The 27,812-nt window shown below is 45.6% G+C and overlaps 1 protein-coding gene across 1 annotated transcript in view; it reads right to left on the bottom strand.

The window, feature by feature from the left end:
- Positions 1-2,386: 2,386 nt before the first annotated feature.
- LOC119379583 (nose resistant to fluoxetine protein 6) overlaps positions 2,387-27,812 on the bottom strand; it is a 274,495-nt gene continuing 249,069 nt past the window's right edge. Inside the window, exons 11-15 of the mRNA XM_037648887.2 lie at positions 26,346-26,468; positions 24,850-24,970; positions 23,027-23,213; positions 8,550-8,692; positions 2,387-5,341 (exon numbers count right to left, since the gene is read on the bottom strand). Coding sequence (XP_037504815.1) covers positions 5,051-5,341; positions 8,550-8,692; positions 23,027-23,213; positions 24,850-24,970; positions 26,346-26,468 — 865 coding nt within the window. The 3' untranslated portion in view covers positions 2,387-5,050. The remainder of the gene's footprint in view (positions 5,342-8,549; positions 8,693-23,026; positions 23,214-24,849; positions 24,971-26,345; positions 26,469-27,812) is intronic.

Here is a 27,812-nt window from a genome sequence, read left to right as displayed (position 1 = left end):
CATCTCCCGCAATCGAAGAAACCATTTTCACTGGTTTGCAATAAAAGTTTTGTCCGTCTCCTCCTTCTGCAGCCTTTATTGGCACTCAGCGCGACACCGTCCCAACATGGCGTAGATAGAACAGGACAAACACTCCCTCAGGCCACAGCGCCACTGCTCTTCTGCTTCGTCATTCAGTTCGCTCTGCGCGCAATTTCCAACAGCAGCTTCGACTACGCCCGGCAACAAATGAATTTTGAAGGAGGCGCGAAAGACGACAGGCACACACTTATAAACCCCACTGCCTGTAGCATTTGCCCATATGTATTGCTAGACGTCGGTGGACTATAATATGTTTTAAGTGTTAATCGCATGGAAAAGAATGGATCCCATGTAATGCGGGAATTGGTGAAAGACAAGAGCAAGAGTCTGACGTCAAGCGCGTCACATGAAGGTCATCGCATCGGCCACGGTGGCATATAAAGGTAAGTTTCATGTGCAAGGGTCATATTCTGTAACATATCAGTGTCGCTAAATATATATATATATATATATATATATATATATATATATATATATATATATATATATATATATATATATATGTGGGGTTTAACGTCCCAAAACCACCATATGATTATGAGAGACGCCGTAGTGGAGGGCTCCGGAAATTTCGACCACCTGGGGTTCTTTAACGTGCACCTAAATCTAAGTACACGGGCCTCAAACATTTTCACCTCCACCGAAAATGCAGCCGCCGCGGCCGGGATTCGATCCCGCGACCTTCGGGTCAGCAGTCTAGTGCCATAACCACTAGACCACCGTGGCGGGGTTATATATATATATATATATATATATATATATATATATATATATATATATATATATATATATATATATATATATATATATATATATATATATTGTGTGTGTGTGTGTGTGTGTAAAGTACCACGTGCTTATCAGATTCTCGCTGAAGAGAGAGGTAAACCCTCCCACTGATGCTGTTTTCAGCGAGGATCTCGTAGATTTATGCATAGTATACGTATATGTGGAGAGGTCTCGCACGACGCTACACCGGACTCGTTGAAGTAGACAACCGAAAGCGGCCACTGTGCGACTATAAACTGCTTAACAGTGGCCTAGAACCAATGTCAGATGTACAGGTCGATACTTTCGGCGTGCTGTCAGGTGAAAAATCGCTAATGTCATCACAGCGACGTCTTCTACAAGACGGCAGAGCCGGAGACGACCTCCGCAAGCAACGTGACGACTCGCTAATTCGCATTGGAGGTACGTACAGAAAGAGTTGCCCTAAAGACGCTCAGTGTACCGAACGGCAGAATATTTTGACGAATGATACTGGCCCCTCATGGACTTCGATACCTTGAGGTCGGCTGGCGATCACACATTCGTTCGGGCAAAGTGCGCCGAAATGAGCGGCTTCGTTTTCGAAGCACCCACTCAATTCGTGTTAACTACAGACTCTCGTGTTTAACGTGCTCAGCCTGGTCTATTGGCGGCGGTATGACACAACTTCTTTGTAGCAAAGTGACTTGCGTAAGATAAGGCATAAGTTCAGGGGAAAAATAGAAGCTTGAAGAGATGAAAAATCGTTGAACAACTGTATGTCGCTGTAGCCAACGTTTCTACAAGCGGTCTTGTCTTGTTCAGTTGCTACCTTGAATAAATACAAGGAATTTTCATCAAGGCATAACGATGTATTTAGGAGGCCATCTTAATATCCGCCGTTCATGAAAACAACTGTGTTCTACATACTTGTAATGTTGAACTCGTGTAGATGGATCAGCATGGCTGCTCCCCGCAAAAAAAAAAAAAAAAAAAATCGAAAAGTGGTATTCTAAACTAATGTTCTTGTCGTGTCGTATCAAGAGGCTATCAAAAGTCGCGATAGTGCATTCCGTAAAATTCTGCGTTATCTTCCCTGAAGCCATGCGCATGCTTTACTGCCGGCCTCATGCTCGCCAGGAAGCTTACGTCCGGGGTAGTGCGGCCGTCATGTCAGTCGCGAAGACCTCGTAACCGGTGCTGTAGTGTGTGCGACGCAAATATTTAGTTGCCGTACCATGACACAATGTACAAGACAATATCTTGCCAGTATCACTTCTCAAGCGAGCAGCTTAAAGACGAAAGGGGAAGAAAATTTCAGCGAGAGCTGTAAGGGAGGCCATTGTGCGAAGCACGTCATCGCTTCATTTTCATTGTCGCTTCTTCTGCGGAGCTTGTGTTCTTTCGGACTCGACCAGTCGGAGTGGAGTGGAGGGCGCTGCAGTAGTACTCTCCCCCCCCCCCACCCCACCCCCCTAACGGAGACCCCTGCGCACGCCAATGATGCCGTCCGCAATGGTTTAAGGTGCACGGACTCGTGAAGAAAGGTGCCTGGTCGAACAGGGTATTTAGTTTTTATTCAATAATTTGGTTACATTGTCGGTATGTACAGTCTTGAAGGGGGGGGGGGGATGAGAATAGAAATAAAGCATGACCCATTCCAGGTGACGCGTGTCTTTATTTACAAGGTGTATCGCGCTTTGGAACGAGTCGACCTGAGCGACAGCTCTCGGGTTTGGAAACAAAGGACCAAAGAGATGATAAAACGGTAACAAGGAAGTTATGAGACAACAGGTGCAAGAAACACTCGCCACAACTACCACTTTCGCGGACACTTGGTAGCAAATGACTGCCTCGAACTCGCTAGCTGCCGACGGCAATATGGAAATGTTTCTTTTTTCTACTTCTTCGTCGGCGTTACCTGTCTTTTTTTTCGCAGGTTATGGTGGCACGCTGGTTATTCACGAACTTTGTCCTGTGCGCTTCGTGTAAATCTAAGATCCACGTCAACAAAACATAAACTATATGGCTCCATCAACGTAACAAAGGTCTTTCTCACCGCGCTATCCGGCGTACGGTCAGAAAGCACGATAAAGAATATTATCTCTTACGTGAAAATATTTATAAACTTAACCAAAATTGCTTTAGTAATCGCCGTTTGACACAGAATCGACTGTTTCGCTTCACCCACTGCGAACACCGGGGGAAGCGCACACAAACAGAATAGGAACATTGGGAACAATTCCGAATCGAATACGTTAAACTCTTGTAGTTCTCTGTGTGCGTGTCAATACTGAATTGATTGCGCCCAACGCGATGCATTTTGACGCGGCTTTACCTTAGAGATGCTCACTCTCCAATCACCGATGGAGACACTAAGCAGTGATCCATGTCATATAATCCTGTAGCACACAAGATACCCGAAATTGCGACATCGCGCTTGGCGCATCGAGTGGAGTCATACGAATATTCTTGCCGTGCATACCCCCTACTGTGCTTTAAGGAAAGAACCGCATATTTTGAACACAGAAAGCGGTTTTCCCATGGGCAGGGTCATTACCGACTGTTTGTGCAGTCAGCGGCCTTGGAACAATACGATCTCGGCATTAGCAGGAAATAAATGTGCTGGACCATCAACGGAACTGTATGTCATGTATTGTACTCTTGGCGTAGTGCTCATAGAAGAAGAGATATACAGCGAATGCAAACCTTTCGCTTCTCAGCGTTAAATTCTGCACTCTTATCCTGTACCAACAGTGTGAAGACCTTGATTGTACTGTCATCTAAAACTCGAAACAAATTGCAAAGGATTGAGTGCATGACAAAGCCGTGATGCCATTAAAACCGTTGCGTAATAATGTGGGGTCAAGGTAACGTAGCTGGTCATAAAACTCAAGCACTTCTCATAAGAAAGTCTGCAGTAAACAGTGGTCCCCTGACTGATAGAAAGGTCTCACGTGCCCATGACTTGACGGCGCTGAGAAAGATGTATTTTTGGGTACCTTACCTCTATAAGTTTGGCACGAGGAAGGTAACTGCCATCATCGAGGAGCTGCACACAACGGCCTACAACTGTATGCGGAGAACTGTGACCCTGGTTTATTGAAGACTTCAACCTCCCCGTAGTTTTTAAATGTTAAACCTCACACGCGCCGCACTGACGTGAAATGTTGCTAAACGTTTAGGTTGTCTCTCTCTGTACATTTTTATCGATACAAGGAAAACATTCTTCGCGTTAAAGACCCAATAAGCAACTCAGACTCTGAGCACTTGCCTGAAAAACATGCTTTTTCACTGTTGTCTCACTGCCCAGCCGCGCTTTGCAGGCTTGTGTATACATGTATACATGGCGCAAGGCTGAGCTAGGCTCTGTCTCTAAGCAATCTACCAGCGGTAGCTATCGGCAAGAGATTCTCCGATTACGATTGTTGATCTCAGCCGCTGCAATCGAGGCTTTGGAAAACTCTGCGCACTGCCATAGAATATGGCCACCAGAGACATGTTTCGACGGAGTCGCACAGTTACGTCGGCAATAACAATTACACGTATAACGCCGCTATATTTGTAAATGTCAGTTGATGCATGAGCTAAAGAATTGTAGGGAAATAGTTCTCCGCAGTGGCTACCCAAGGCGCGTTAAATATTCACGTTGAAGAGGCATCCAACAGCTATGCTGCGCTCGACCGTTGCAAATGAAGCATTGAAACTTCGCGTGCTTCATGCAGCCAACTCAAGCAGCGTGCCACACCGTCACAGAGGTGTTCCTGAACCCACAATGCGGATACATAGATGAACTCGCAGCAGCCGAGTGCACAAAGCAGAACTATGCGTAACTATAGCCACCTGCGATGTGAGCCGGCTCGATGCTTATGGAACGACAAATGAAGAGAAGGCCCGTAGACAGCGTTCGTCGAACCTGACCAATCAAGGGCGTTATGAAAGCGTGCCGTGCCGGCTATGGACAAAATGGCTGGTGACGCGGGAGCGAATGAAATGAGCGAACTTTGAAGCCTCCTCCAGCCAATAAAACAAAAGTGGGGAAGGGGACAAGGCGTCAGAGCCCACTTTAGGGGCCCGCCTTTGTTCGCGGGGCGCCCGCGGTCACCTTCGATAGCGCAGCAGACGAACGCGTAGATCTCTTGGAAAGCGCAGAGGCACGAGTGCGACAGGCATTGCCCGCCGCCGCCACCCGTGCTTCGTTCTGTGCAGAGTCCTTTGCTTCCTAGAGGCGACACTCTGGCGGCAGGCGGTTCGCGTCGGTGCTCGCTGCCGCCGCCGGCTGAGCCTTCTCGCCCAGTATGGTGATCTTGGTGCAACTGGGCAGCGGCAGCGCCTTGAGCACGGGCTTGGCCACCTCGAGGAAGCGGCGTGGGCACCCTTCGCGACCGGCGCCGTTCAGGCCCAGGCGCTCGCACATCAGCTGCTCGAGGGAGTGCAGTGGTGCGTCGGCCAGCACGCTGCAGATCACCGCGCCCAAGTAGCCGAGCACGAACAGGCCACAGAACAGGAAGAGCTGCGACGGAAAGAACGATCATTTGCCATTCAATCAGAATGCGTTCAAAAATTCACAGCCAAAGCTTTGTAAACTGTATGCACTATTTAACGCGTTCGTAAGCTGCGCACAAAAAGGGCGATATTGTAGGGAAAAGAACATGGCCGTTTGGAACGACCGAAATTTGAGTCTTAAAACTAGGAATGCAGCTTTTAACGCGTATGAAAAGTTGAAAAAAGAAAGAAAACGTACAGAAAAGAATCATTTCCTCAAGAGCAGCACGAAGGAACAATGCAAACCCTAAGTTCTGTAGTGAAGTGGAATGCCCGGCGCCGCAGCCAGCCCTCCGAGAGGCGTGAGCTGGAGATTGTCTGCTGACCAGCTCTTGATGAGACGCTACCTGCTGCTGCTCTGTCCAGCCCTCTACTTGGAAGGAGATGAACGCAATGACTGCGCAAAAGTGTGATCTGATGGCTGTGCGACAACCTCTGCAAAGCTGAGAGGTGCGCTATTTCTCCCACGTTCATTCCCTCTGTCTGTCTCTCCCCGTTTCATAATTATGTCCTCGGGTAGAGGGACATCGCAATTCAAGAAAATATTGTCATACGCCTGGGTTAGAACACCAGACTAATACGTTCCTGATGAGGTCAATGACGTTCTTTTTTTTTAAAGACTAATATTTGTAATGACTACGGAGCGAACAACATTGAAATCGTGCCTTGTGATTGCATGTGTGCTGTGTTAAAACGAGAAATTTTGAGCTTGCCAGATCCAGGACTGTATATATGTATATATATTCTTTTTTATATCCTAACAACCAAGTGGAAAGGGCTAGCCGTCACCAAGAAATGGTGACAACTCCTTCACTGATTTTTTATTTCAATAATACAGAAAGAAAGGCCAATAAACCATCTGTGTTAACCAAGATCAATTCACCCGATCTCACTTATTGATTCATTCGGCTTCGCACTGCGGTCGTCTAGTCTAGCTTACCTTGAATGGTAAGGCGATCGTCTCGGAAAAGGACTTCGCTCTGGTTTGATCCTGGCACAGGGATAAACTTTCTTAAGCAGTGCAGCACTTGTCCTAAAAATACCGTATGGGGTTTTCCTTGTAGCCTCGTGATACTTTTAGGTGGACGGCACTTTCTTTTCAGAGGAGGTCTCTCCATCGAGGGTGTTTCGGCAGAACTTAGCATGTTTTAACAAACAATGGCATCAAACGGCAAACGATGCGTAAATAATTGACGCTCTAGCATCACTTTATTGCTTCACGAAACTTTTATCACCAATTCGAATTTCACTTTGAGTTCTCTTTACTACAGATGGCTTAGAGAAGGTGTACCAGGCAAGTCCATATGGTCTTCATGGACAAATTATATAGCGAAATGTCCAAATGATGCACAAATGTCGAGAAAAAATAAAAGCTCCTGCACATAAGTGCGGGAATGTTAGTGGAAAATTTAACTCAAAGAAAATAAAACCGTCAAAATGAGGAGCGGGAAGGCTCCTGCTCCTCATGAGCAAACTTTTTCGGTGCCCGTGTATATGGACAATGAAGAATCCCGCAAAATGTGATAATTAGTACTTGCCTCAACAACTATAGCTCACAAGGTAGGATGTTGGCAAGGATTTCATCTAAGTTTAAGCTTTTACCCCACGGAAAATGTGGTGCTGCTCAGTGTGCATTCGCATGCTTTTTACTTTACTATTATTAATGTAAATCCTCAGGGATAGATCACTGATAAAAGCAGCAGCACACTCGATGAATGGTGGTGGCCTTTAATAGAGCGGGTCATCACCCCATACATGTATGAAGATACGAAGATCCGGGAGACACATTCGCTGGCTATGCTGTATAAATGTGGAGCCGGATTTACTGAGGAGTTCGTCGAGCAGACAGTTTCGTAAGAATGTTTTTATTGCTACATAGACTTGTTCTTAAGACTTAATGATTGGTGTGTAGGTGTGTATTATATGTGTGCTGCAAGACCTTTTTTGAGTATGAACCCAAGCAGCGTTTATGTGGAACATGTTATCACGTATCCAAATGTCATAGCTGGTTGCGACACTGTAGGGACAGTGCAAGCCTGGACGTGTCCAGGCTTGCGCTGCTGCAGCACAATGACACTGAACCAACTTTTAGCTCAAGTTAACGTCGAACTACGTGAATGTATACTTCAAACACATTGTTAAGCAAATAAAGAATTTCGCCAATATTGCTACATTTTTCTCGTTTCTTCTCATTTCTCTTAAGTCTTTAACTATATATGCCCGATGGAATTTCTTGTTTTGGGTATTAGCTATTTAACAGTTTTTTTTTTGTCGTTGCGAGTATACTGCTGCGGCAGCACAAGTATTGTGTGACTGAGACTGTTTATGCATCCACTACGCCCCTAATAGGCGCCTTCGTTCGTTATTTCACTTAGTGCGCCATGCATTTTTTTTTCAATGACTGTCTCGACGTCTGATCATCGTGATATTTTTCACATGTCCCCCATGTAATTTCGAGCGAGGAACTTCTGCTCACTGAACAGGTCTATGGACACTTGTAATGTCTGCGGCATCTTTTTCTCGACGGACTTGATGTCGGATGTAAACCTTGACTTGGAGACAACGACAACATTAACAAGAACAAGAAAAATATTACAAACGAAAGGTCACTGGTCACTGTATGCTGCCAACAAACGTCATTCCCGAGTAGCAATTTAAGGGGGTTTAAAAAAAAGTGCTGGAGTGGAAGCTCTCGCAACTCCTTACCGGCAAAAGTGAATCCAGCCCTTGCACACCGCAAACATGCATTTTTCGGGTGGTGCCCGCTTAGAGATCAAGTGGTTTTGCTCCGTTAATGTAAAAGAAGAGATAAAAGAAGAGATCGTTGTTCCCTACGAAATTAACATGTCGAGATGAGTATTCGTGACTTGATATTCAATAAAATTTGGCAAGGCTTTGAATGTTTCTTGAGGAAAGCAGGAACACAAAGACATACATCGAGCAGCATCTGTCCGAAAAAAACTTGCCATACTAAACTCGCAGGGCGTGGGAGGAAAACGCTCCCTTTTCTTCACTGAATGCCAAAGTTTTATCCTGCCCCTCCTAATATGGCCGCCGCAACCGCCATCTTAGATAGGGTATGGCTTCACTCTTGAGGCATAATTTCCACTCCAGCAATTATTCTTGAACCTCCTTGTCCTAATCGCATGTGGTGGCATTTGGAGTGCTGCACTTACGGCCATGAGCTGGTCGGCCTGGACCCTTTCTCGGACGTAGGCTGTGAAGATGTTCTGCACGAGCGGGTGCAGCAGGAACACCAGCGGCGCCATGCGACTCAGGGGCCCGAACGCCGGCCAGGACAGGAAGTCGCCCACCAACCCTGCGTCAAGCTCCAGCATACAAATGCTTCTGCGCACACTCGCCCATTCACGGATGGGCAGGTATACGTGTACGCATTTACGTACAGAGGCGTGCACAAAGGTTAGGCGTTGGCCAACAATTGCTCTCATTCGTGGCACCTTTATTAAATTGCATTTCTTACGAATATTTCGCTTCACTAAGCGATTTCTAGCAGTAAACTATTTCTTAATTTTTATTCATGCGATATAAAGAGACATTTAAAAAATCCTTCAGCAGGGAATGACTCTAGAGCCAACGTTTCGATAGGGGGGCTTGTCTTCGTCGAGGCAACAACTCAAGGTAATGTACGAAAACAAGTACGCTTCTCGAAACCTTGGCTCAAGCGAAATTACCTGTTCGAGGATTTTTCATCTCTTCAAGCCTCGACTTTCACTTTCTCGTTTGGATAAGAAAAATACAGGCACACTTGTAAGTAGCCTGCAGCTGGGCTCTTGAGCAAATGTGACGTACTAGATACACGGCTCACAAGAACGTATGCCAAACGACGTTATCGCAGGAGCATCAGAACGTTTAAAAAAATGTGTCATGTACAACAAGAAACAGATGCGGTAAAATTTGTTCCTGATTTTTCGCTATAATATAGCAGAAGTAAATGTAGCATTCGATGCGCATCCTGCATCAACCTCTCTAGGAAGCAACCTGCTCATAACAGAACAGAACAGAACAGAACAGAACAGAACAGAACAGAACAGAACAGAACAGAACGCGTTGAAGAAAGAGTAGAGAAGAGACGCCTCACTCGCGCTACTCCAGTTTAGTTATAGCTGGTATAAAATAGGAACGCAACTGATGCGCCAGCACAATGCGATTATTCTGATTTCATTCCGTTACATGAATTTCGTCAATGTTCCGAGCGACGTCCGCCTCAGTGATACAGTGCTTACGGCTCTCGGCTTCTGACCTGAAGGTCGCGGGCTCGGTCCCGGCCGCGGCATTTCGATGGAGGGGAAATGCTAGACGCCGGTCTACTATGCGATGTCAGCGCACGTTAAAGAACACCAGATGATCGAAATTTCCGGACCCCTCCACTACGGCGTGCCTCGTAATCATATCGGCGGTTTTGGCACTTTATCAAGTATTTCATAATGTTCCGAGCGACATTCGCCATGCGCATTTCAACCATCGTCAGCCGATCGTGAACTGTGTAGATGATAAGTTAACAGAACTGAATGTCATGAATCGTCACATTTCGCAGGCCTAAGCTTGTTTATTTATTCGTTGGCACATAATGCGACCCCTCTTTATCGCAGAAGTGGCGTTAAGTCCAACATTGCGCATAGTACACAGTCAACACAAAGACGGTGTTTGTTAGCGGTTGTCAACAGCAGCTACAAGTTCATACGGAGACAAATATCATTACCACATAAATAAGAGGTAAACTGGGTGTTAATAAAAGTATGAAGGAAATCAAGGGCGGTAAAACTTGGCGCCGTACATCAAGTGTACGGTGAGATCTAAAAGATAACAGGTTAGATGTGGGTGAAAAGTGAGGATCGTAACACCCACCGACACTGCCACAATTTTTTAGTCCTCAGCAGCCGGTTTTCCTAGCGCGTTCTTGAAATCTACCTATTGCTCCTCATGAGCACGGATAAACGTTTATATGTTTGTATTAATATATAAGTGAGTGTTTAAAACAAAATGCACAATGAAAACAATAGGAAAATCTGTTCTCGCAGCTTAGAACCAGAAGATTAATTATTCAGCGGCCCAAAGTTCTGGCTGTTCTTAGTCTCTCTTTCCGCTCCTAGAACCCCAATAGAATCTTTTGTGTTTTTTTTTGTCTCAGCAAACGTGTGGCTGGCGACTAGACTTCACAACGACTAAACATTCGAATGCAACTACAATAGCTGTATAGGCTATTGAAGCACCAAAATCATAAATATTCCAAGTCCTTAATACAATTTAGGAAGCGCCGCGTGCTGTCGCAACTCTTCCTAACCAAAAAAGACGGAAAGTTCACTCGCGACCGACAGCGCCGGCTTTGTAGATGACGCAATCGTACTGTTGTGTGAACAGGTTCTGCACCGCGCACGCAACGCAAATACCCCGAATCTCCGCTTAAAAAGTTTGCTGTTCTCACTTGCTGGTCATTTTAATTAATTAGCGCAAAGTTCCGCAATTTGCGCAACGTTAATGAGCCCGCCCGTATCGGAAAAGCTTAAGCTGCTAAGCCCCCTTGCCGTATTTCCTAACTCTCTATAAATGAATAATGTGCAAACGACTGCTGTAGGGAACGCAGCGGTCTTTTTTCTTCCTCCTCTTTCTCTTTTCTTTTATTTTTTTTTTGTAGAGCCTATAATGCTGTGAGCGCAAAATAATGCGCGCTTAGCGAATAACGACAACTTAAAATTCTGCCCTTTTTTGTTTCGGTAGGTACTTTTTTTGTAGCTTTTTCCCCGAACTCACATGAAAAAGTTATATTACTTTTATTTTTACTACAGCCCAACATTATCAGGCTGAGAAATATACAGAGCAGCATGAACGACTTGCTCAATGATATGTATGGTACAAAACCTATGAAGTGATGTTAGAGACATTTTACAATAGTATTTTGTCGCGCATAATTTTTCTATTCGTTTTTTTGTTGTCTTCACCCTTCAATCCTCTATCTTCTGTCATTTCGAACCTTTGACCACTTTGCGGCTTCGACGAAGTCATGAAAAGTTAAACAAGCGGGCGAGATCTTCAGAACGACCACGCATTGCATGTTCACGCCTTTTCACTCATCGCCAACCAGAGCTTTGAACTTGTGGACGAAAACTTTAAGTTATGCAAACTCAGATTCCTTGTCTAAGAACTGATGGGCACCTCCTCGCGCGAGGTAAGAACTGCTCGCGCATATTTCTTTCGCAATGAATAAAGAAACGCCGCATGAGGAACTGCGATAACAGACGATTTAGAAATGCATTTCTTGTTGAGAACTTCCCAATCATGTATGCGTGTAGGCTTTTCTCGACACCGTGGCGGCGCGCGCGTTTCGTGACCGCTTAATATTTCCGTGCACTCCATACTCAGTTTCATGCATGCCTGTTCTTTCACTGAATTCATGATTTGCTTTCTGTGCGAAAGATTTGTCGTTGTCACTGTAGCTTATCTTTAATTCGTTAATCATGGTTAAAAATGTATCAGTATGGTTTAGCTTGTTTTGCTTGCTTGTTGCAGGAATTTGTTTGTGAGTTGCGTAAAGTGGAACATTGTACTCATACCAACAGACAGAGCCTAGCGAATTGGCAAAAGCAAGCGATGCTCGTACTCTACAAAATGAAAGAAGAAATGGAGAATAGCAAAGAATTTACAATTATACGGTCGTGCACGCAGTTGACGTTTCAGTCGATGAGCTCTAGCGAGTGCTTTTTTTTTTCATCACTAAAGTGCTATATAGATCGGCGCTCACTTAGGTGGCTGTGTTACGTCATAGACGCGTATAGTTTTGAACATTTGGGGGGGGGGGGGGGGGGGAGGCACGCATAAAAGGTAGAAAACTTCGCGCGTTTGCCTCCGGCGTGATTCAGTACGCGGCGCCGTGCACATTAATCCGGGGATTAATAAATGAAGGCCCTTCGCGCGCTCTCGGTGACAGGATAATCCTTACGTTGACATAACCCGACTATATCCTCCTGGCGCAGCTAATGACAAAAATCCTGATGCGCCAAAGTCTCTTCTTGATCTCGAGCAGCGGATTTTAACGTCGATGGAGATTTATTGTAAAAAAAATATTAAAGACGAAAAAAAAAAACACATATTTGCGTAAGAAATTTTTTTGAGTGATGAATACGCACGAGAAGTATGGATGAAAATATAAAGTTTGGAGTCGGAGGAGAAAGGCGTTTTTATTTTCACTGCTTTTATCTGAAAAAAAAAAGAAATGATTTATGACTCGAATGACCCTGCGCGAAAATGCGTGCCAGTGAGAAATATTGAGCCGTTGAGCGGCAGCAAAATCTACGCGGCGCCGTTAGCTCGTTCATCTTTTATTTCTTGCGGAAGACTGCGCGACGTCGGTAATATTAAAGTTAGAGAAATCAGCGTGATAAGCCAGACAGGTTTTAATATTAACTGCCATCTTCACCATCGCTATGACAGGTGTCACTCCTTTTTTGATATTGTTAACATAAAACGCTTCATTATTGGATACGCGCGTACACAAATCGTCCTGATTGGCTTATATGCATTAGTAAGCAAGATGGAATAGGTCGCTGCGTTATATCTTTTGAGGGATAGTATTGTACAAAATGCCCAAAAAAGTTCAAAACTGAGCCTATTTGAAAAACTATGTACAAATATAATCGTTCATATTCGCATCGCTACCTAACTGCTATAAACAAAAGATCAAGGAAACAATATTTCATTTCTCGTACTTGGATATATTCTCGTGAGTTGTGGCGGCCTTTTCAAAGTATTACCTTAGAGAGCTGGAGCACTGCAGTCCTCTGTAATTTGTGGTTGATCGATCGTAGATGCAGATCGTTTTGTCTCCATTCCCGCGTCGCAAGGCGTCGGCAACAAGTGCTCCCCGCAGTAATTATGCATCAATATATCAGCAGCGACCCGTGCAAGCTTAGCCACGCGCTTTAAGTCAGGTAAAAGAAACTGACCGGGATGCCCTAGAATATTATAAGCTTAGTGCAACCCGCTAGCGGACCCGACAGTTCGCAAGGGCTCGATGGTAGCCTTCTATATTAGATGAGAGCAGACATCAATTCGCCAAGTACTCCCTCCCCCATCTCCGCTCTTCGAAAAAAAAAAAAGCAAGGAAAGACGCGTCTTACGACAGGAGGGGATTGGAACCGATAAGTGCCAGAAACTGAATTCTTTCTCTCTCACTTTTTTTTAAGCGGCCGAGAAAACAGCTTTGTGGCGACTCCCGACCCGTGGTCCTGCAGTTATTACTGGCAGCCGGGGAAATTCTGCTTGTTTATTTGTGCTTTCATATTTTTCCCGCGGTGCAAACAACAGCTGTTTTGAAAATGGATGGACGAAGCAATTTCGAACGGGCACTCAATTTTCGCTCCGTGTTTCGCGATCGTATCGGCATCCGATGCCTCGGTTTCAAATTTCGTTTTGCGGTTCCACAGATTCGGCGATGTTGACGAATCGGAGTGCCTCTACACATGCTCCGGGAAGCAGTTTCTTCTGCGCTCTTGAGACGGAAAGATACACATTCCTCCGGCCCCTTGGTCATGTAGTCTAGTGTAGGTTGTTTTTTTTAATGCTGCAAGTTTTTATCGGTGAAGACATAGTAAAGGAACCGCCACGGTATACGCATTTATTGTTTTTTTTTTCAATGCAACCACTTTGCGTCGAAGCAAGGATGTCATGACCACAATATTTGAAGTACTGCTAGTCGTCAGTCTCAAAGGTGACCTTACAGAGAAAAACAAATACGGCATTTGGTTTAAAGGCGTAGTTTTCTTTGTCTTTTAGCACACACTGCGGGTGCTGGTGCCTCTGCCTTGCTTAATAGTCAATATGATTTACTAGTATATGCAACTGGGCATGTGCCCTACTCCTCCAATCTCTTAGAATAAGTACCTGCCGACTGGTCAGTGCTAGGATGGACAATCATAACGAGAGGCCAAGAGGTGTAGAAGTCAACGACAGAAAACCCACGAAGGAGTCGATACCGAGGAAGTGAAGAGGTCGGTTTAATTGAATTTGTAAGGTTTTACGAACCAAAACCACGATATGATTATTTTATATCTTATATATATTATGTGTTTTGTGTTCTATAAAACGCTCGTAAGAATCAGACTAGAATATGCTTCATCAATTTGAGATCCATCTACAGCGCAGATAAGGCACTTACTCGAAGCCATTCAGAACTAAGCAGCACGTTTGCCTGTATGCAATTATTCGCGCAGCTCAAGTATAACCACCGTCAAAGCTAGCCTTCATCTGCCAGAGCTGTCATCCAGAAGGAAGCTCGACCGTCTTTATCTGTCTTTGGTAAAATTTACTTTGCTAACCTATAGGATTAAAAACATCCCCTTCTTTTGCCACCTCTTTACGTTCCGCCGCTAATAGACCACAACGTCAAAATACAAATACCAAGTTGTCACGCAAACATTTTCTACCATTCATTCCTGCGCAAGACATCATCTCAATGGAACCACCTCTCCGCCTTGGTCGCCAGCTAATCCTGATCATTAATCTTTTCAGGGTGCTTTATGTAACATTTTATAATATATGTAAACCACTCTTCGTTGTAACGCCATAAACTATTGAACGTATTTTCAATAGGTTATTAAATTAATAGGCACGTCGTTGTGGGGAAATGCGGGATAGTTTTGGTCATCGCGAGTGACTTAACATGTACAGTACTCACGGATTGAAACAGGACAATTTAAGGCTAAGTAACGCACATATTTTCGTCTCCACCGTTTGCAGTTCGGGTCATATCGGCGTAATTTCGACTCGAACGCGTAGATCAGAGCCAACATTATCTTTAGAGACTAGATTCGTCGCAACATTACATGGTTATCTCGAGCTATTTCGAATACCAGTCGTTATACTAAAAAATTTTATGCCGCATTTGAATCCGTGAGTACTCTACAGTGCTCGGAGATGGAAACGCGATACTCGGAGCGCGTGGCTGCTGGTGGTGAGAATGAGGGCGAGAGCGTTCGTGACGCATGGCGACTGCATCCAGTGGACAGTCGTTCAGTCTGTGGTTTTCGGTAGATCCGGCAGAGCGCTACAATCAGTCGTAACGCGTGCCCGCCAGCGCCAGCCGCTTCGCGCGGGCTGTTTTGAACACTGCCCTCCGTGGTATTGAAACCGTGGCAAGCAGCGCTCCGCCGGTACCAGCAAGAACCACAGACTGAACGGCTGTCTTCTGGATGCAGTCAACCTGCGCCACGAACCTTCTCGCGCTCGCCTTCACTCTCATCGCCAGCAGCCACGCGCTCCGAGTATCGCGTTTCGATCGCCGAACAATCTACCTCAGTAAAAGTACGCGGGCGTCTTCGCAGTTAGCCCCCATCGAAATTTGTCCGCCGTGGCTGCAAATCGAATCTGCATCCTCGGCCTTAGGAGCGCGACACCTCACCTGTTAATCCGTCACGGCGGATGAAGAGGTCGGCTAAAGGAGCAGCCGCGTGAGGACAGAGAAGAAAGCGAATAAAATACGCGCGAAGTTGCCATCTCGAAAGAAATAAAGACGCTTTTACGTTTCGGAAAACATGAAAGAAAGCTTCGCTTTTATCACCGATTCCCACATATGCGTGAGGTCCGCCGACTTTCTTAAACAGTGGCTACTTCTACTGAACAACAACTTATCGTGCGTGCTCCTTGGTGACCGCGAAGGCTGATACCACACGCAGCTCTCCGTGATCGTTGCTACCCGAACAGGTGGGTTCGCATGGACTTCTATTACCCTCTCGTTACGATCTTCATAAGACGGAAATCTCGATTTCTTGAAGCAACATTTATCTGCTTATCATCATGATGAGCAGATAAAAGTTGCTTCATTAAATCCGGATTATCCGGATTAGCAGTGTTTGACGTCTGCAAGTATGAGCTGATTGAAGCTTCGTAAGTACGAAGCAGGATAGTTAGACCTTTGCAATTAGCCTCCATCGAAAGACTAGACATGATATGTCACCTGTTCTTGTTTTCTTTTTTTTTTTAAGAAAACATAATCTTCTGCTAATATAGGTTGTTCGGAATTCTTAACCACATTATCCATGCAGTAAATTAATTATATTTGCGAATTAGCGTTTCTATTATCACATTTTTGTATTAACATGACGCCTTGCCCTTGCGAAGTTTAAGCCGAGCAGTATAGAAAGCTCTCTACTTAGAAGGAAGCTTAAGTCAGCAGAGTTGTCCATAGATTTGTTTACCATATACAAGGAGTTTCAAGGAATGTGTCCGGAAATCCTCAAAAATAGGGAAAATGAGACATTGCTAGCTGCTTTCATAATTACCTTTTTACTGTTTCGCCAGGCATCTTAAAACGACCGGAGTCATCAATTACGGCAGTAGTTAAATAAATTAGATTCAAAAAAATTTTTTTTTATTAAGTGGAGGCAGGCGGTTGGGTCAAATGGGAGAGTTGGCGCCCGTTTTGCCCAGAGTTCATTGTCCCTTTGGTATTTCTAAAAAGCGACCGCTGGTAATTTCCGCAGAGTGATGAAAACTGACCAATTTCGCCGGCGAAACCAAAGCCGAGACGCGGACGAGCGTAACTGCCATGCTGTCGGAGAAGTTCAGAATGAGCGAGCGTCGTTATGTCGATCATCGCTCAACTTCACTTCGTGAAGGGAGGGGGAGGGAGGGAGGGGGGGGTGCGCTTGAGATTATAGCGCGCATAGCGCACGTACCATGACGAATACAAAGCAACTAACACCACCGCACTCGTTGTCGGAAACAATGACGTCATTCTGGTCGTCTGCTAGTTGCGCTCATCGGCGCTTCATTTGCTGTTTTGCCGGTGAACTTGATCAGATTTCATCCCTCTTCAAAAATTATCAGAGGCCGCTTTTTGGAAATCACAAAGTGGCCCTTAGCAGCAAGGACTTCAACTATTCTATTCGACCCGACAGCATATCTCCTCTAAATGAAACGTTAATTGTCCTAATTTCTGTAATTAAAGATATACTTGTCGGCTCTAGTTATCTTAACGTGCGCCTTGCTACAGAAAAAGTAATTATGAAGGCAGCGACCAAATATCAAATTTCCCTTATTTTTGACTATTTTCGGACACATTTCTTGAAACACCTTGTATTCTAAATAAAACAGGCCGCTTAAGCTTCGCCTTTAAGAGTTGAACGCGATAGCGATATCCTGCCCCTAGTGCACACTTCGAACACTACGAGTGTTTAACAGAATGCGCGCACTAAGGTTTGCGCCTTACTTAATGGGTAGCAGGCTTTAAACCAGAAACTTTTTCGTAGTTGCGATGCACCCACTACGTGGACTTAAGGCAATACGCGCAGTAATATGTGTGCCTTTTGTAATGGGTGGCTGTCTTTAAACCACCAAGTCGTTAGGATATTGACATTTTAGAATAACAGAGAGCTGAGCTAGTTGGTGAGTATTCGAAACCGCTGTTAAATTTTTCGTCAAAGCACTCGAAAGTTGTAAAAAACGGCATCGCCATGTCTTGCCTTAAGTCAGCCCTCACCAAGTCGTGTGAGCACAAAATGAGTGATAGCTTTAACGCTCAGGTTACACGTCTTTTAGATGTAGGGTATCCTCGTGATGCAGTGGCCACGGTCGCTGAACGTTTAAAGAAGTCTATTGTGTTAAGTCCAAGCATGGTTGCAGAAAGCGATAGGAAGAAACGTGTCGTAGGTATACCGTACATTGATCGCGTATCTCACAGGCTAAAGAAAGTAGGAACTAGATACGGCGTTAATGTTGTTTTCACGGCTGCCAATAAGCTAGGTAAGATTTGTGCCGCTGTGCAGAGGAAGAATGAGGGAGTAAAAGACAAGAAGCGGACCGATATTTGTTTCGTAAAACACACCAACAAATTCACTGATTGCCGTACGAGTGTGGTGTATAAGATTCCTTTCAGCTGCGGCCGCTTCTACGTAGGACAGACGGGCCGATGCATCAACCAGAGATTGTTGGAACATAAGAGATCGCTTACAGGAGGCTCACCTTCTAATCTGTCTTTACATTGTCGAGATTGTAAGTGCACGCCAAAATTTGATGAATGCGCAGTGTTGTACCGGCAAAGAAATGAAGAAACGCGCCTGATGATTGAAGCATGGCATATCGAGAATAGTGGTAGTGCATGCGTGAGCCAACCGTCGATTAACTTGCATAAAGGTGAAATCAAATGCCTTAACAGTTATCTTCCACGTAGACCACCACGCGTGCCGGATTGATAGGTTCGCCTGTTGCATGGGCATGCGCAGATAAGTTTTCGTGCCTTCTTTCTCTTCAGCCGTTGTGCGTCTCTTCAGTTGTTAGTCGGCGTTTGTGGTGTCCTGACTTCTTTCTTGTGTCCGTGTTTGCACGCCCTGTCTTCTTAGAATGGATATTGGCATGGTGTGACGCCCAATGACAATGTACGCTTGTACCACACAATATTACTGCGATATTACATCTCGTACTGTGACACCTGTATACAGGACGCGTATTATTGGGAAGCATGAAAGTTACTTTCAGTGCAGCTCCAAGCAGAGGTGTGGCTGTGTGGTAGAGCACCTGCTTGCCACGCAGACGGCCTGGGTTCGATTCTCACTCGGACCCAACATTTTTATTATTTATTTTATTTGCAGCTTTTTCGATTTTTCGGTCACGGACAAGATGATGGACAAGAATTCCGCCGACGCCGACACCGACGGCGGAATTTCTGCGATACGAGCTCTTTAACGCTATCGCGTTAAAAACTGCACTAGTGTTTTATTTAGGTGCTCCCGAAAAGCTAGGCTTTCGGGAAACTTAGCTGTAATGGCAATTTATATTGCAGTACACAATAAGAACTAACAAATCTCGAGAGCAGTGCTACCATTAGGTTTTACGTTAAGAAGATGCGACTTGTTCACCCTTAGGCTTCAATTTCGCAATTGTATTATGTGCCAAAAAGTGAAATATTTAACATTTATTTAGAAGTTATTTTGATTAACTACTTGAATATCGAGAGTTTTCGCTCAAGCGATGCCCGCCTCATCAAGTAATCCACCAAGGCAAGCCTAGCAAACAAACCATTCCACGTGCTTCGTGCGATTCCTCTAAAAAAAGCGACGTACCTTAAACGAAGCGAAACAAAAATATGCAACACATTTTGACATACGTATAAACACTCTAACCATATGTAAACACTCTAATCTTATACTTGTATGCATTTTCAGTGACAGTCAATGTGGGAAAGAGGGGTGAGTGGATTGCACCGCAGTCGCAGTCAGCTTCATTAGTCCATGTGCAAAGCAAGCAGTTGTACTAGATCACTTCGCAGTGGCTGGAATGCAAGCTAAGGAAACTCATGCGTAATACTTTCGAGCAAGTAACGCGAACAACGCCGCAGAAAGTGCTTTGATATTAGAAGGCGTGTGTTTTATTTGTTTTTTGTATCTTTCTGTGGTGGCGCATTAATACAAAAATATAAAAAAAGCAAACTAATTTCACAATAGAGAAATTTTTATTCGGTTACGTACAAAGCAGTGACAATGAAAACATTTCGGCCGAGGTTCATTGAACAGCTCACACGTTCAGTTCTGTTCTGTTAGGTAGGTTCTTTGAGAGAGACTACACTGTTAATCAGGTCCCGCTTAAAGTGCTACGATATCGCCAGGAAACCGGACATTTTTCGCCTGGTTTCCTGGATATAGCCAGCATTTAACCCGGACCTGATTAAGAGTGTACGCTTGAGAGCATACATCTTAACTACTCCAGTTCTCTCGGTTACACATGATAAAAAGTGACACATGAGTAATAAATAATAATAACTGCAATCAACAAAGTGACTAATGATATCTGTTCTCTCTTCGAAATTGTCTAGAACACATATCTGCAATGTTCCTTTCCAGGCACGTTCCGAAATGTTGGATCAGCTGCGCCAACTTCTGATTGCTGGTTCTCAAATATCCGCTGTGCGACTACACTTGCACGTCTCGCTTAAATACTTCGACCCTATATTCGCAGGTGTAGGGCCAAACAACGAAACGTTCCTTTCCTTCGACCGCGTCCTCACCTTACGTGAGGCCTCCTTACAGCCAAGTACCGACGGAGGAAGCAAGCGTACTCTGAAAGCTCCCTTCAGCCGTCCTCGCGGGAGGAATGGTTGACGCGCTCCTGCGTTCGAGATTATCGAATGTAAGCTTTGCTCACCAGCGTATATTCTGTAAAAAAAAGTTGGGTCACCACACCACTTCCAAATTGAAGTGTTAATATAGAGACGCGTGTACGCTTTCTTCTAACTGCGATTACTAAATGTGAAAAGCCACCGTAGTCGAGCGCAAAACGTGGTGCGTTCTAGCAACACTGAAACGCCCGCCTCTTTAAACGCTGTCAGTCTAAACGCGCTTCACCGTGCACGCACGCTCGTGTCTCCCCGCAGAGGTGGGGTGGGAGAGTTGCCTCGGAAACAAGCATCACGTGCGCTAGCTCATCACGTGGGCTAGCTGTGAGATGAAGCGCTCGTTCAGGGCCAGGAGCGGACCTAAGGAAGCACGAAGGTAGCCCCAAAGCAACCTTAAGCTGAGCAAGCGCCAAGGAAGCCTTCACCGAGGGCTCCTTAGTGAGGAAGCTTTCAGAGTGACATAAGGCGGCCTCACCAAAATGAAGGCTTCCTTACTGAGGAAAGGAACGTTTCGTTGTTTGGCCCGTAATCTCCTCGTAACATTTCGGTTAGTTACCACTGTGCCTGCAAGCGCTTTCACGCCCTTTCAGAAACCACTCAGCTTCTGCGTTGCACGGCTCCTGGTGAGACATGATTAAATGTATTACCATTTGCGGTAATGCACTTAATGTATTGCCGTAATCGCTAGTACATAAATGTATTACCGGTTACTGCAAAGGCGTATGGCAGCGACAACGCTGGCAGCGAAAATCTTGTGTCGCCGAGTTTAACCGTGAACATCGTACAGAAAATTAGTTTTGTAGTGGCCCGTCACATTCTACGTAACCGCTGTTGTAAACCGTTGGTAGCTACGAGGTCGTAACGCAATTTCATTAAAAATTTTCCTTCGACAAGGGCAGTATCGTGACGCGAACACTCCTTCAAGCGCACTGTAGTTCCACAAAGCCTCAGAAAATGTCAAGAATACTTGCTATGCTGGTATATAACGCTGCTTTGGAAAAGGTAGCCAAAAATCCTAGACGCATTAGGTGCATTCTACTCTGAACAAGCAGAATAGGTGACTATTTGTCGTCGTCGTCCCCCATTTCAAAAGTGGGAATACAGTAAAGATCAGCATCATCTGCCGTCCCCCAATCCAGTAACCCCGTAATCCGTAAAACAGTAAATATGTCTAAGGACAAGCAAGCACTCGCTAGCTTGCGGGAGCAGCGATCTCTCACTGGCCTTCAGACTGCACGCCTAATTATCCTTGCGCGCGACACCTTAGATATACGCACTGGAGCGTAAGTAGTTCCTGCGCGTGGTTAACCCGTAAAGCTGTATTCGCACGACTGGACGGCTCGCCGAATCAGTGTGAAGGCGAACATAACGCGGCTTCCGTGCAGCGAATAACGTCGCGTATAGCTCCCCTACTGCCTGCTTATGTGCAGTGTGATTGGACGGGTACTGAGCTGCGTCATGCTCTGTGTTGCTGGAATAAATCAATAATCTGTTCCCCGTCTTCTAAATCAAGCTTAAGATGGGTTAATATTGCACGGTCATGTCTATAGGCTCTTATGCGCACTAGCAGTTGGCGCACGTGTAAGAGGGAGCGAACTCAAATGCCTTATTAATGTCCTATAGCACACCGAGACCAACCGGAATATTCGGTTTTCGAGGCTAATACCGAACGTCCTTGCGCCTTGCTGAGCTGACGCGGCGCGCGTTAAAATCACTTGTGTATGTCAGGGCACGTCCGGTCTCCGCATAAACGTAGAGTTTCTGACTAAAACTTATAGGCGCACCGTTGGCGCACTGACTGACCAGCTCTCTCGCATGATAATGATGGAGTTACTTAGATTTGTCTGACCTTCAGGCATGTTGTTTCGGATATTTTCGTCCGGTCACTCTAAATAACTGAGTAGTCCTTATTTTTTCTAACAGCACGAAGACAACAAATAGGTGAGAACCTAAATAAGCATTGCAAATTTCTCCGCTAATAACCTCAAGTCTCTGAAAATGGACGATTTCGAATCCGCAGTATTCATGAAGCCGAACATTTATGCAAATAATTTCACTCTGCCATACTTATGTCTTCTATGGAAGGGCACTTTCTGTTGTCATATAGGTAAACAAAACGAAGAAGAACAACAAGTATTCATGCACACCCGTGTAGGATGCCTCGATGCCACCGCCGCCTCCCGTCGTGAGGGTGGTGACACCCATTGACCGCGCCGCCGCCGTATTGTGCCGGATCGGTGGATGCGGACACACGTGTGCGCGCGTTGTGCTGTCGTGTTGCGTGTTGCTGCCAATTTAGCGCGTTTCTACGTACTCCGACGCAATATGGCGGCGCTTCCGGACGTGTCACCACTACTTACGAAGGAACGCTCGCATCGAGGCACCCTACACCCGTGGAAACTACAGCGCCAGATTTTTATCAAGTGATTTTCACAGGAAACTCTTTTGGGGTGTGCGCTACTATTTGTTTCTATCGCGCATCGTGTGCTGTGAATAGGAAAAAAAGGGGGTAGGAGAGTCAGGCACTGAGCTCACATGCTTTTCCGGTGACGCAGGCGAAGGCGACCCACGCCACGGCGAAGGCCCACACGGAGCGGTGCACGGCTGCGTAGAGCGCGGCCTGCGCGGTGTCCACGCCGTCGCCGCAGTTCCATCGGTACGCACCGAACACCACCGCCACGGCGCAGAGGAAAGAGCAGACCCAGCCCAACGCTCGCAGGATCTGCGACGACAAGGGGGTTGCGGCTCGCGCTCCTTAACCAGGGCTGAGAAACTTGACGACCGCGGGTATGCCTCAAAATCCCGTTGTATTCGCGTCTAGCATTATGCGGTGCTGCATGACGAATGCGAGACGGACTGCTGCGGCGCTCGAAAACGCGTCGTCGGTGCATCAGTCCCGCGCTTCGTCTTAGAATCTAATTTACGTTCACGTCTTATTCAGGCACTTTGTGTGTATGCGAGGTAACCAGTTCTATAGGTGCCATCGAAAATTCACCCAACAGCGGCAATGATCAGAGCAGGCGATGATCACTGATACGACACGGTTTCCTTGCGGTGCTTTGTCGAGGGTTGCTGTCAGGTTCACGATTGCGTCCAGTTTATATCTTTACCAAGGGAAGCGCACATTACCGATATTCGTGAAACGCTGTGTCTATGTTGGTTTTATACCAAGACCGCGCGATGAAACCCTTAGCCTCGAGTGCGCTTCGCGAGCTTGGCGGTGGAAGTATCAAGCCCTTTTCGGTGTACAGGAAACATGAACACACTAAATAAAATAAACTGCGTATTCAATTTGTCTAACTGATCGTTTCTTTCTAGTAAGGGCAGGAGGTCTTGCAAGTTCCTTCAAGGCTCATCTTTATCTGCAGTAGAATGGAATGTTGGGCTGGTTGGAATATTTACAGGGTTGAGGCGCCCGTTACGCACTAAGCGCATCCTGCAAGGCATAAATAGTTTTTTTTCCAGTCCAGTCCAGTCCAGCGCTGAAAGAGGAAGACGTAGAACCGGAAAATCAGCGGTCGCGCTGTGATTTCTGGTTCTACTTCGTCTTTCAGCGCTCATCAACCATACATCTTTGTCTGACAACTGCTGCGAAGATGTGTTGGCCCACAACGACGAAGATATTGTACGTGCGCTTATTCTCGCGCTCGACTTTTTATCTATTTGTAGCTGCGAGTCAAATGACGCTATTTTCGGCGCATAATTTGCCCTGTGAACAGCTCAGAAAGAAACGAAGCGCTGAAGAATCAGGCTTACTTCGGTGCACACGTACACGCAAAGTGTGTCGAAACATGGCTGTGCCGTCTGATGCGCTTGTTCTTATACTTACAAACTGGTAAGGAACATCTTATGGTTCGCATATAGACGACGTCGGCGTCAACATGCGGGCAACACTTCACCACGAAAGCGGTGATATAGCGAAAATATACGATATGATTTAACAGAGCGAAGGTAACCCAGGGAGTCTGCTTGGTTACTAAGGAGCAAATCACCTAAAGAGATTGAACATAACAGGCAATGTGAGAGAATTGCATGTGCGTGTGTTACGCATAGAACGCGACGCATGAGCATGAAAGCACTTAAGGCTGTCGCCCCTTCGGGCTTGAGGAGTATGTAAGAAAAGACGTGCCACTGCAACGGGTACGTGAGTAAAGGGAATAAATGAGCCATGACATCAGCCCAAGCGGGCTGAAGCTAAAAACACAGGAATTTGCATTAACTCGCCTAAGTAGCTATGGTGACAACGGCAGGATGAAAGCATAAGGAGGGTCTCGTAAGGTACGCCGCTCTGGTTCAAGGTATATCAATAGAAATATACTGGTACACGATGGACAATGGAGAAAAGGATGATGTCTCACCGGGTTGAGCGTGACAACGGGCTTTCTCGTGACGATGCAGGCGAGACCGATGCCGATGCAGAAGGGGCCCAAGTGAGCCCAGGGCTTTTGGTACATGATGTCTTCCATCATGAGTCGCGAGCTGTCGGTTAGAAGAAAAAAAGATTAGAAAAAGACTCGACAGCCTTCTACGTGAAGACGCGCATAATTGTCGCTAGGTGACTCGTTGAGGATGGGCACCTTATGGAAAAATACAGAGTATGAGGTCTCCGAAAAAAAATATTATACAGAAGATTGACTGCTTGATTCAATACATAATAAGTTAGCCAATTTCTAAAAGGCATAAAACGTAACTGTGAATTCTCTTGTCTGCAAGATAAGAAAAAGAAGCAAAATAGTATTTCCAGAACTGACAGGCATAGGGGAGCTAGGCATATGCTGGGTGTGGCTTATTTCGAGAACGAAAACAGAAATTTGTATTTTTGAAAGTCGCAAGCCCTTTAATTGACTCTTTCCTCGCGTAAAGAAAAATTATTACGAGCTCATCATTACAAGCTTAGAAGCAGCATCAATGCAAACGAAAGAATTGTCGTTTCACCCAGAATAACGATATTACACTGCCTAAACAGGTCATTATGAGAATCATAGTTTTTTCTGTATGCTCAAGGATGATGTCATTGGGTGCGCAAACAAATTAAGTGGCGCGCTTTGAAATAAGCGTGAGAAGGTTCTTCAAAGGCAACGTACTCGCCTGATTAATTCAATCCGCAAGATATACAGAAAAATTGCGTAGTCATGAAATGAGCAGTTCTCGTCCCTTTTCTCTTGCATCTCCAATCTCTGCTTCTTCGCATGGCTTCAAAGCCTCATAGATGTTCTTATTCTATTGCGGATCCTGACTGCCTAGCACTCATTACCGACTACTGGCTGCGTGGCACACTTTCCCGGGAAGGACGCTATGAATCTGGCTCAGGATTCTTGAGCATTAGTTTTATTTCAAGGCCTGTGTCGTGTCACAGGGCAGGCCTTCAGAGAACAAATACGATCCACAAAATTTGTGGTAAGGCATAGCTTAATTTTTCTCTCTTTTTCTTTTCTTTTGGAGTGCGCTTTCCTTTACATCTCTTGGCAACGTTACGTACAGAAGAAACAAACATTTTTGGGCGTATTTCACAGCTCAGAATGAGAATACTTTTGCCTGCTTGGAATTTTGAAAGATACATCCGTAAAACATGGAAAAGGCAAAAAAGAAAAAAAAAGAAAAATGTAGCGCTGTCCTCCTTTCGCCAAGCGTCATCATAAACTGCGTGCGAAGTGCTTCACGTTTTTACAACGGGAAAACTCTAGAGTGGTTGGTTCACGTTTGCGTCGCGCCACGCTCAGCCGCTGTGGTGGCCCTCAAGCGCCTTGCTACAGATGCTCCCGAATATAGCCCATTCCAAACCTCAGGCCTGCGCTTCTCCGGGAGTCTGCGCCTCGCGTGTAGGCAACATCGCCTGCAACGTAGCTGCACTCACTTGATGTCAGCCTGCGCGAAGAGAACGGTGGGTGGCAGCTTGTAGGTGGCTGTCAGCACGCCCATAGAGATAACGCCCACGGCCACTAGGGAGGCGTTCAGTACCACGCCCAAAAAGAAGCGCCTGCATTGCGACAAAAAAAAAAGGAAAAGAAAGAAAGAAACATGAATGAACGTAATGTAAAAAGAAAAAAAAGCCCACTGTGGGTATCAACTCTCAGAAATTGCGCAGTAAGGGACGCCGTAGCGAGAGACCCCAAAATGCAAGAGCGCTCACATACGGTGCGCGTTAACGAACTTCCAGGTAGTAAGAATAATCCAGGCATGTTCAGTATAAGGTCATGGTTTCGACACGTCATACTCAAGGATTTACTTTTTATTTATTATGATCACTACCACAACTTGATAGTTTCGTCCTATATATCATATATTATACGCCCACGCGGGAATTCATTCGAGGGGCTTCAGCAAAATTGTATTCCCGCGGTACCGACTCCTATTTACAACCGAACTCTATTTGGGCTCCGATACCTTATCCCTAACTCCTCTCGGTATGAAACTAACAGATCTGTAACAGAACTGTTCTGGGTTTATCGCCCCGTGAGATACAATTTGAATGCCATGGGCGATAGCCATGAACAGTGTAGTCGCTTGCTATCTGCACACAAGGGAGCGTGGCGTATTTATCACGTCGCTGCCGCACAATACAATGATGAATCACTATCGGCATTCAATGATTGGTGGGTGCTTCACGTTACGGCTGAAAGCATTTGATTCGCTTGAAGCTAGCACGCAAGAGAAGTCTTGCCGATGAAATCGACTGAGTGTTTGTTTTTCTTTAATTGAGTACCAAGCTTTTTCCAAAAATGATTTTTTAAAAGTGTATGCTGTTACTCCTAGTCTGTTGCGTATTTTTGATGGTTGATGTGTTGTAGCGGCTCTTAGTGTTGATACGGCAAGCGTTTGCCGTTTGCAAATAAGTGGAGACTGAACATGCGAACGCCGGTAAAATGAAAAGACATCGTAAAGCAGACTTCTCCGCACGCAGACCCTTGTAGTGGAGAAGCACGCTTTCCGGAATAGCTCCTCAAGGAGGATTGCCCGCATGGCGAGAGTTCAGAGGTGGTTTTTTCCGGGCTGTCGCCTTCTGAAATACTCTTGTTAAGATTTCCTTTGACTATCAATGGACGGTCCTGGCGTATACTGGCGGCACTGGCGTGACACTGCGCCAACTGCGATAATACAGCAGGCCAGAAACATGTCGGTCGTAGACGCGTACGGCGCTAATCTCTTGAAATCTAGCGAAAGTAACGACAAAAGTCATCGCAGGAGAATGCCGCCTTAGGTAGAGTGCAAGTGCGCTGTAGAATCTCCAACCTGTAATAGCGTGTAAGGCTCGTTACTCGCATTTGCGCGTGGCGCTCGTCAATCTGGGTCCAAACGCGCCTGCCATCACGCATCATGTGAA

Source organism: Rhipicephalus sanguineus, chromosome 1 (assembly GCF_013339695.2).
Source record: "Rhipicephalus sanguineus isolate Rsan-2018 chromosome 1, BIME_Rsan_1.4, whole genome shotgun sequence".
Classification (NCBI taxonomy): Eukaryota; Metazoa; Arthropoda; class Arachnida; order Ixodida; family Ixodidae; genus Rhipicephalus; species Rhipicephalus sanguineus.
The sequence above is the reverse complement of the archived record's forward strand: the minus strand, read 5'-3'. Positions and strand labels throughout refer to the sequence as shown.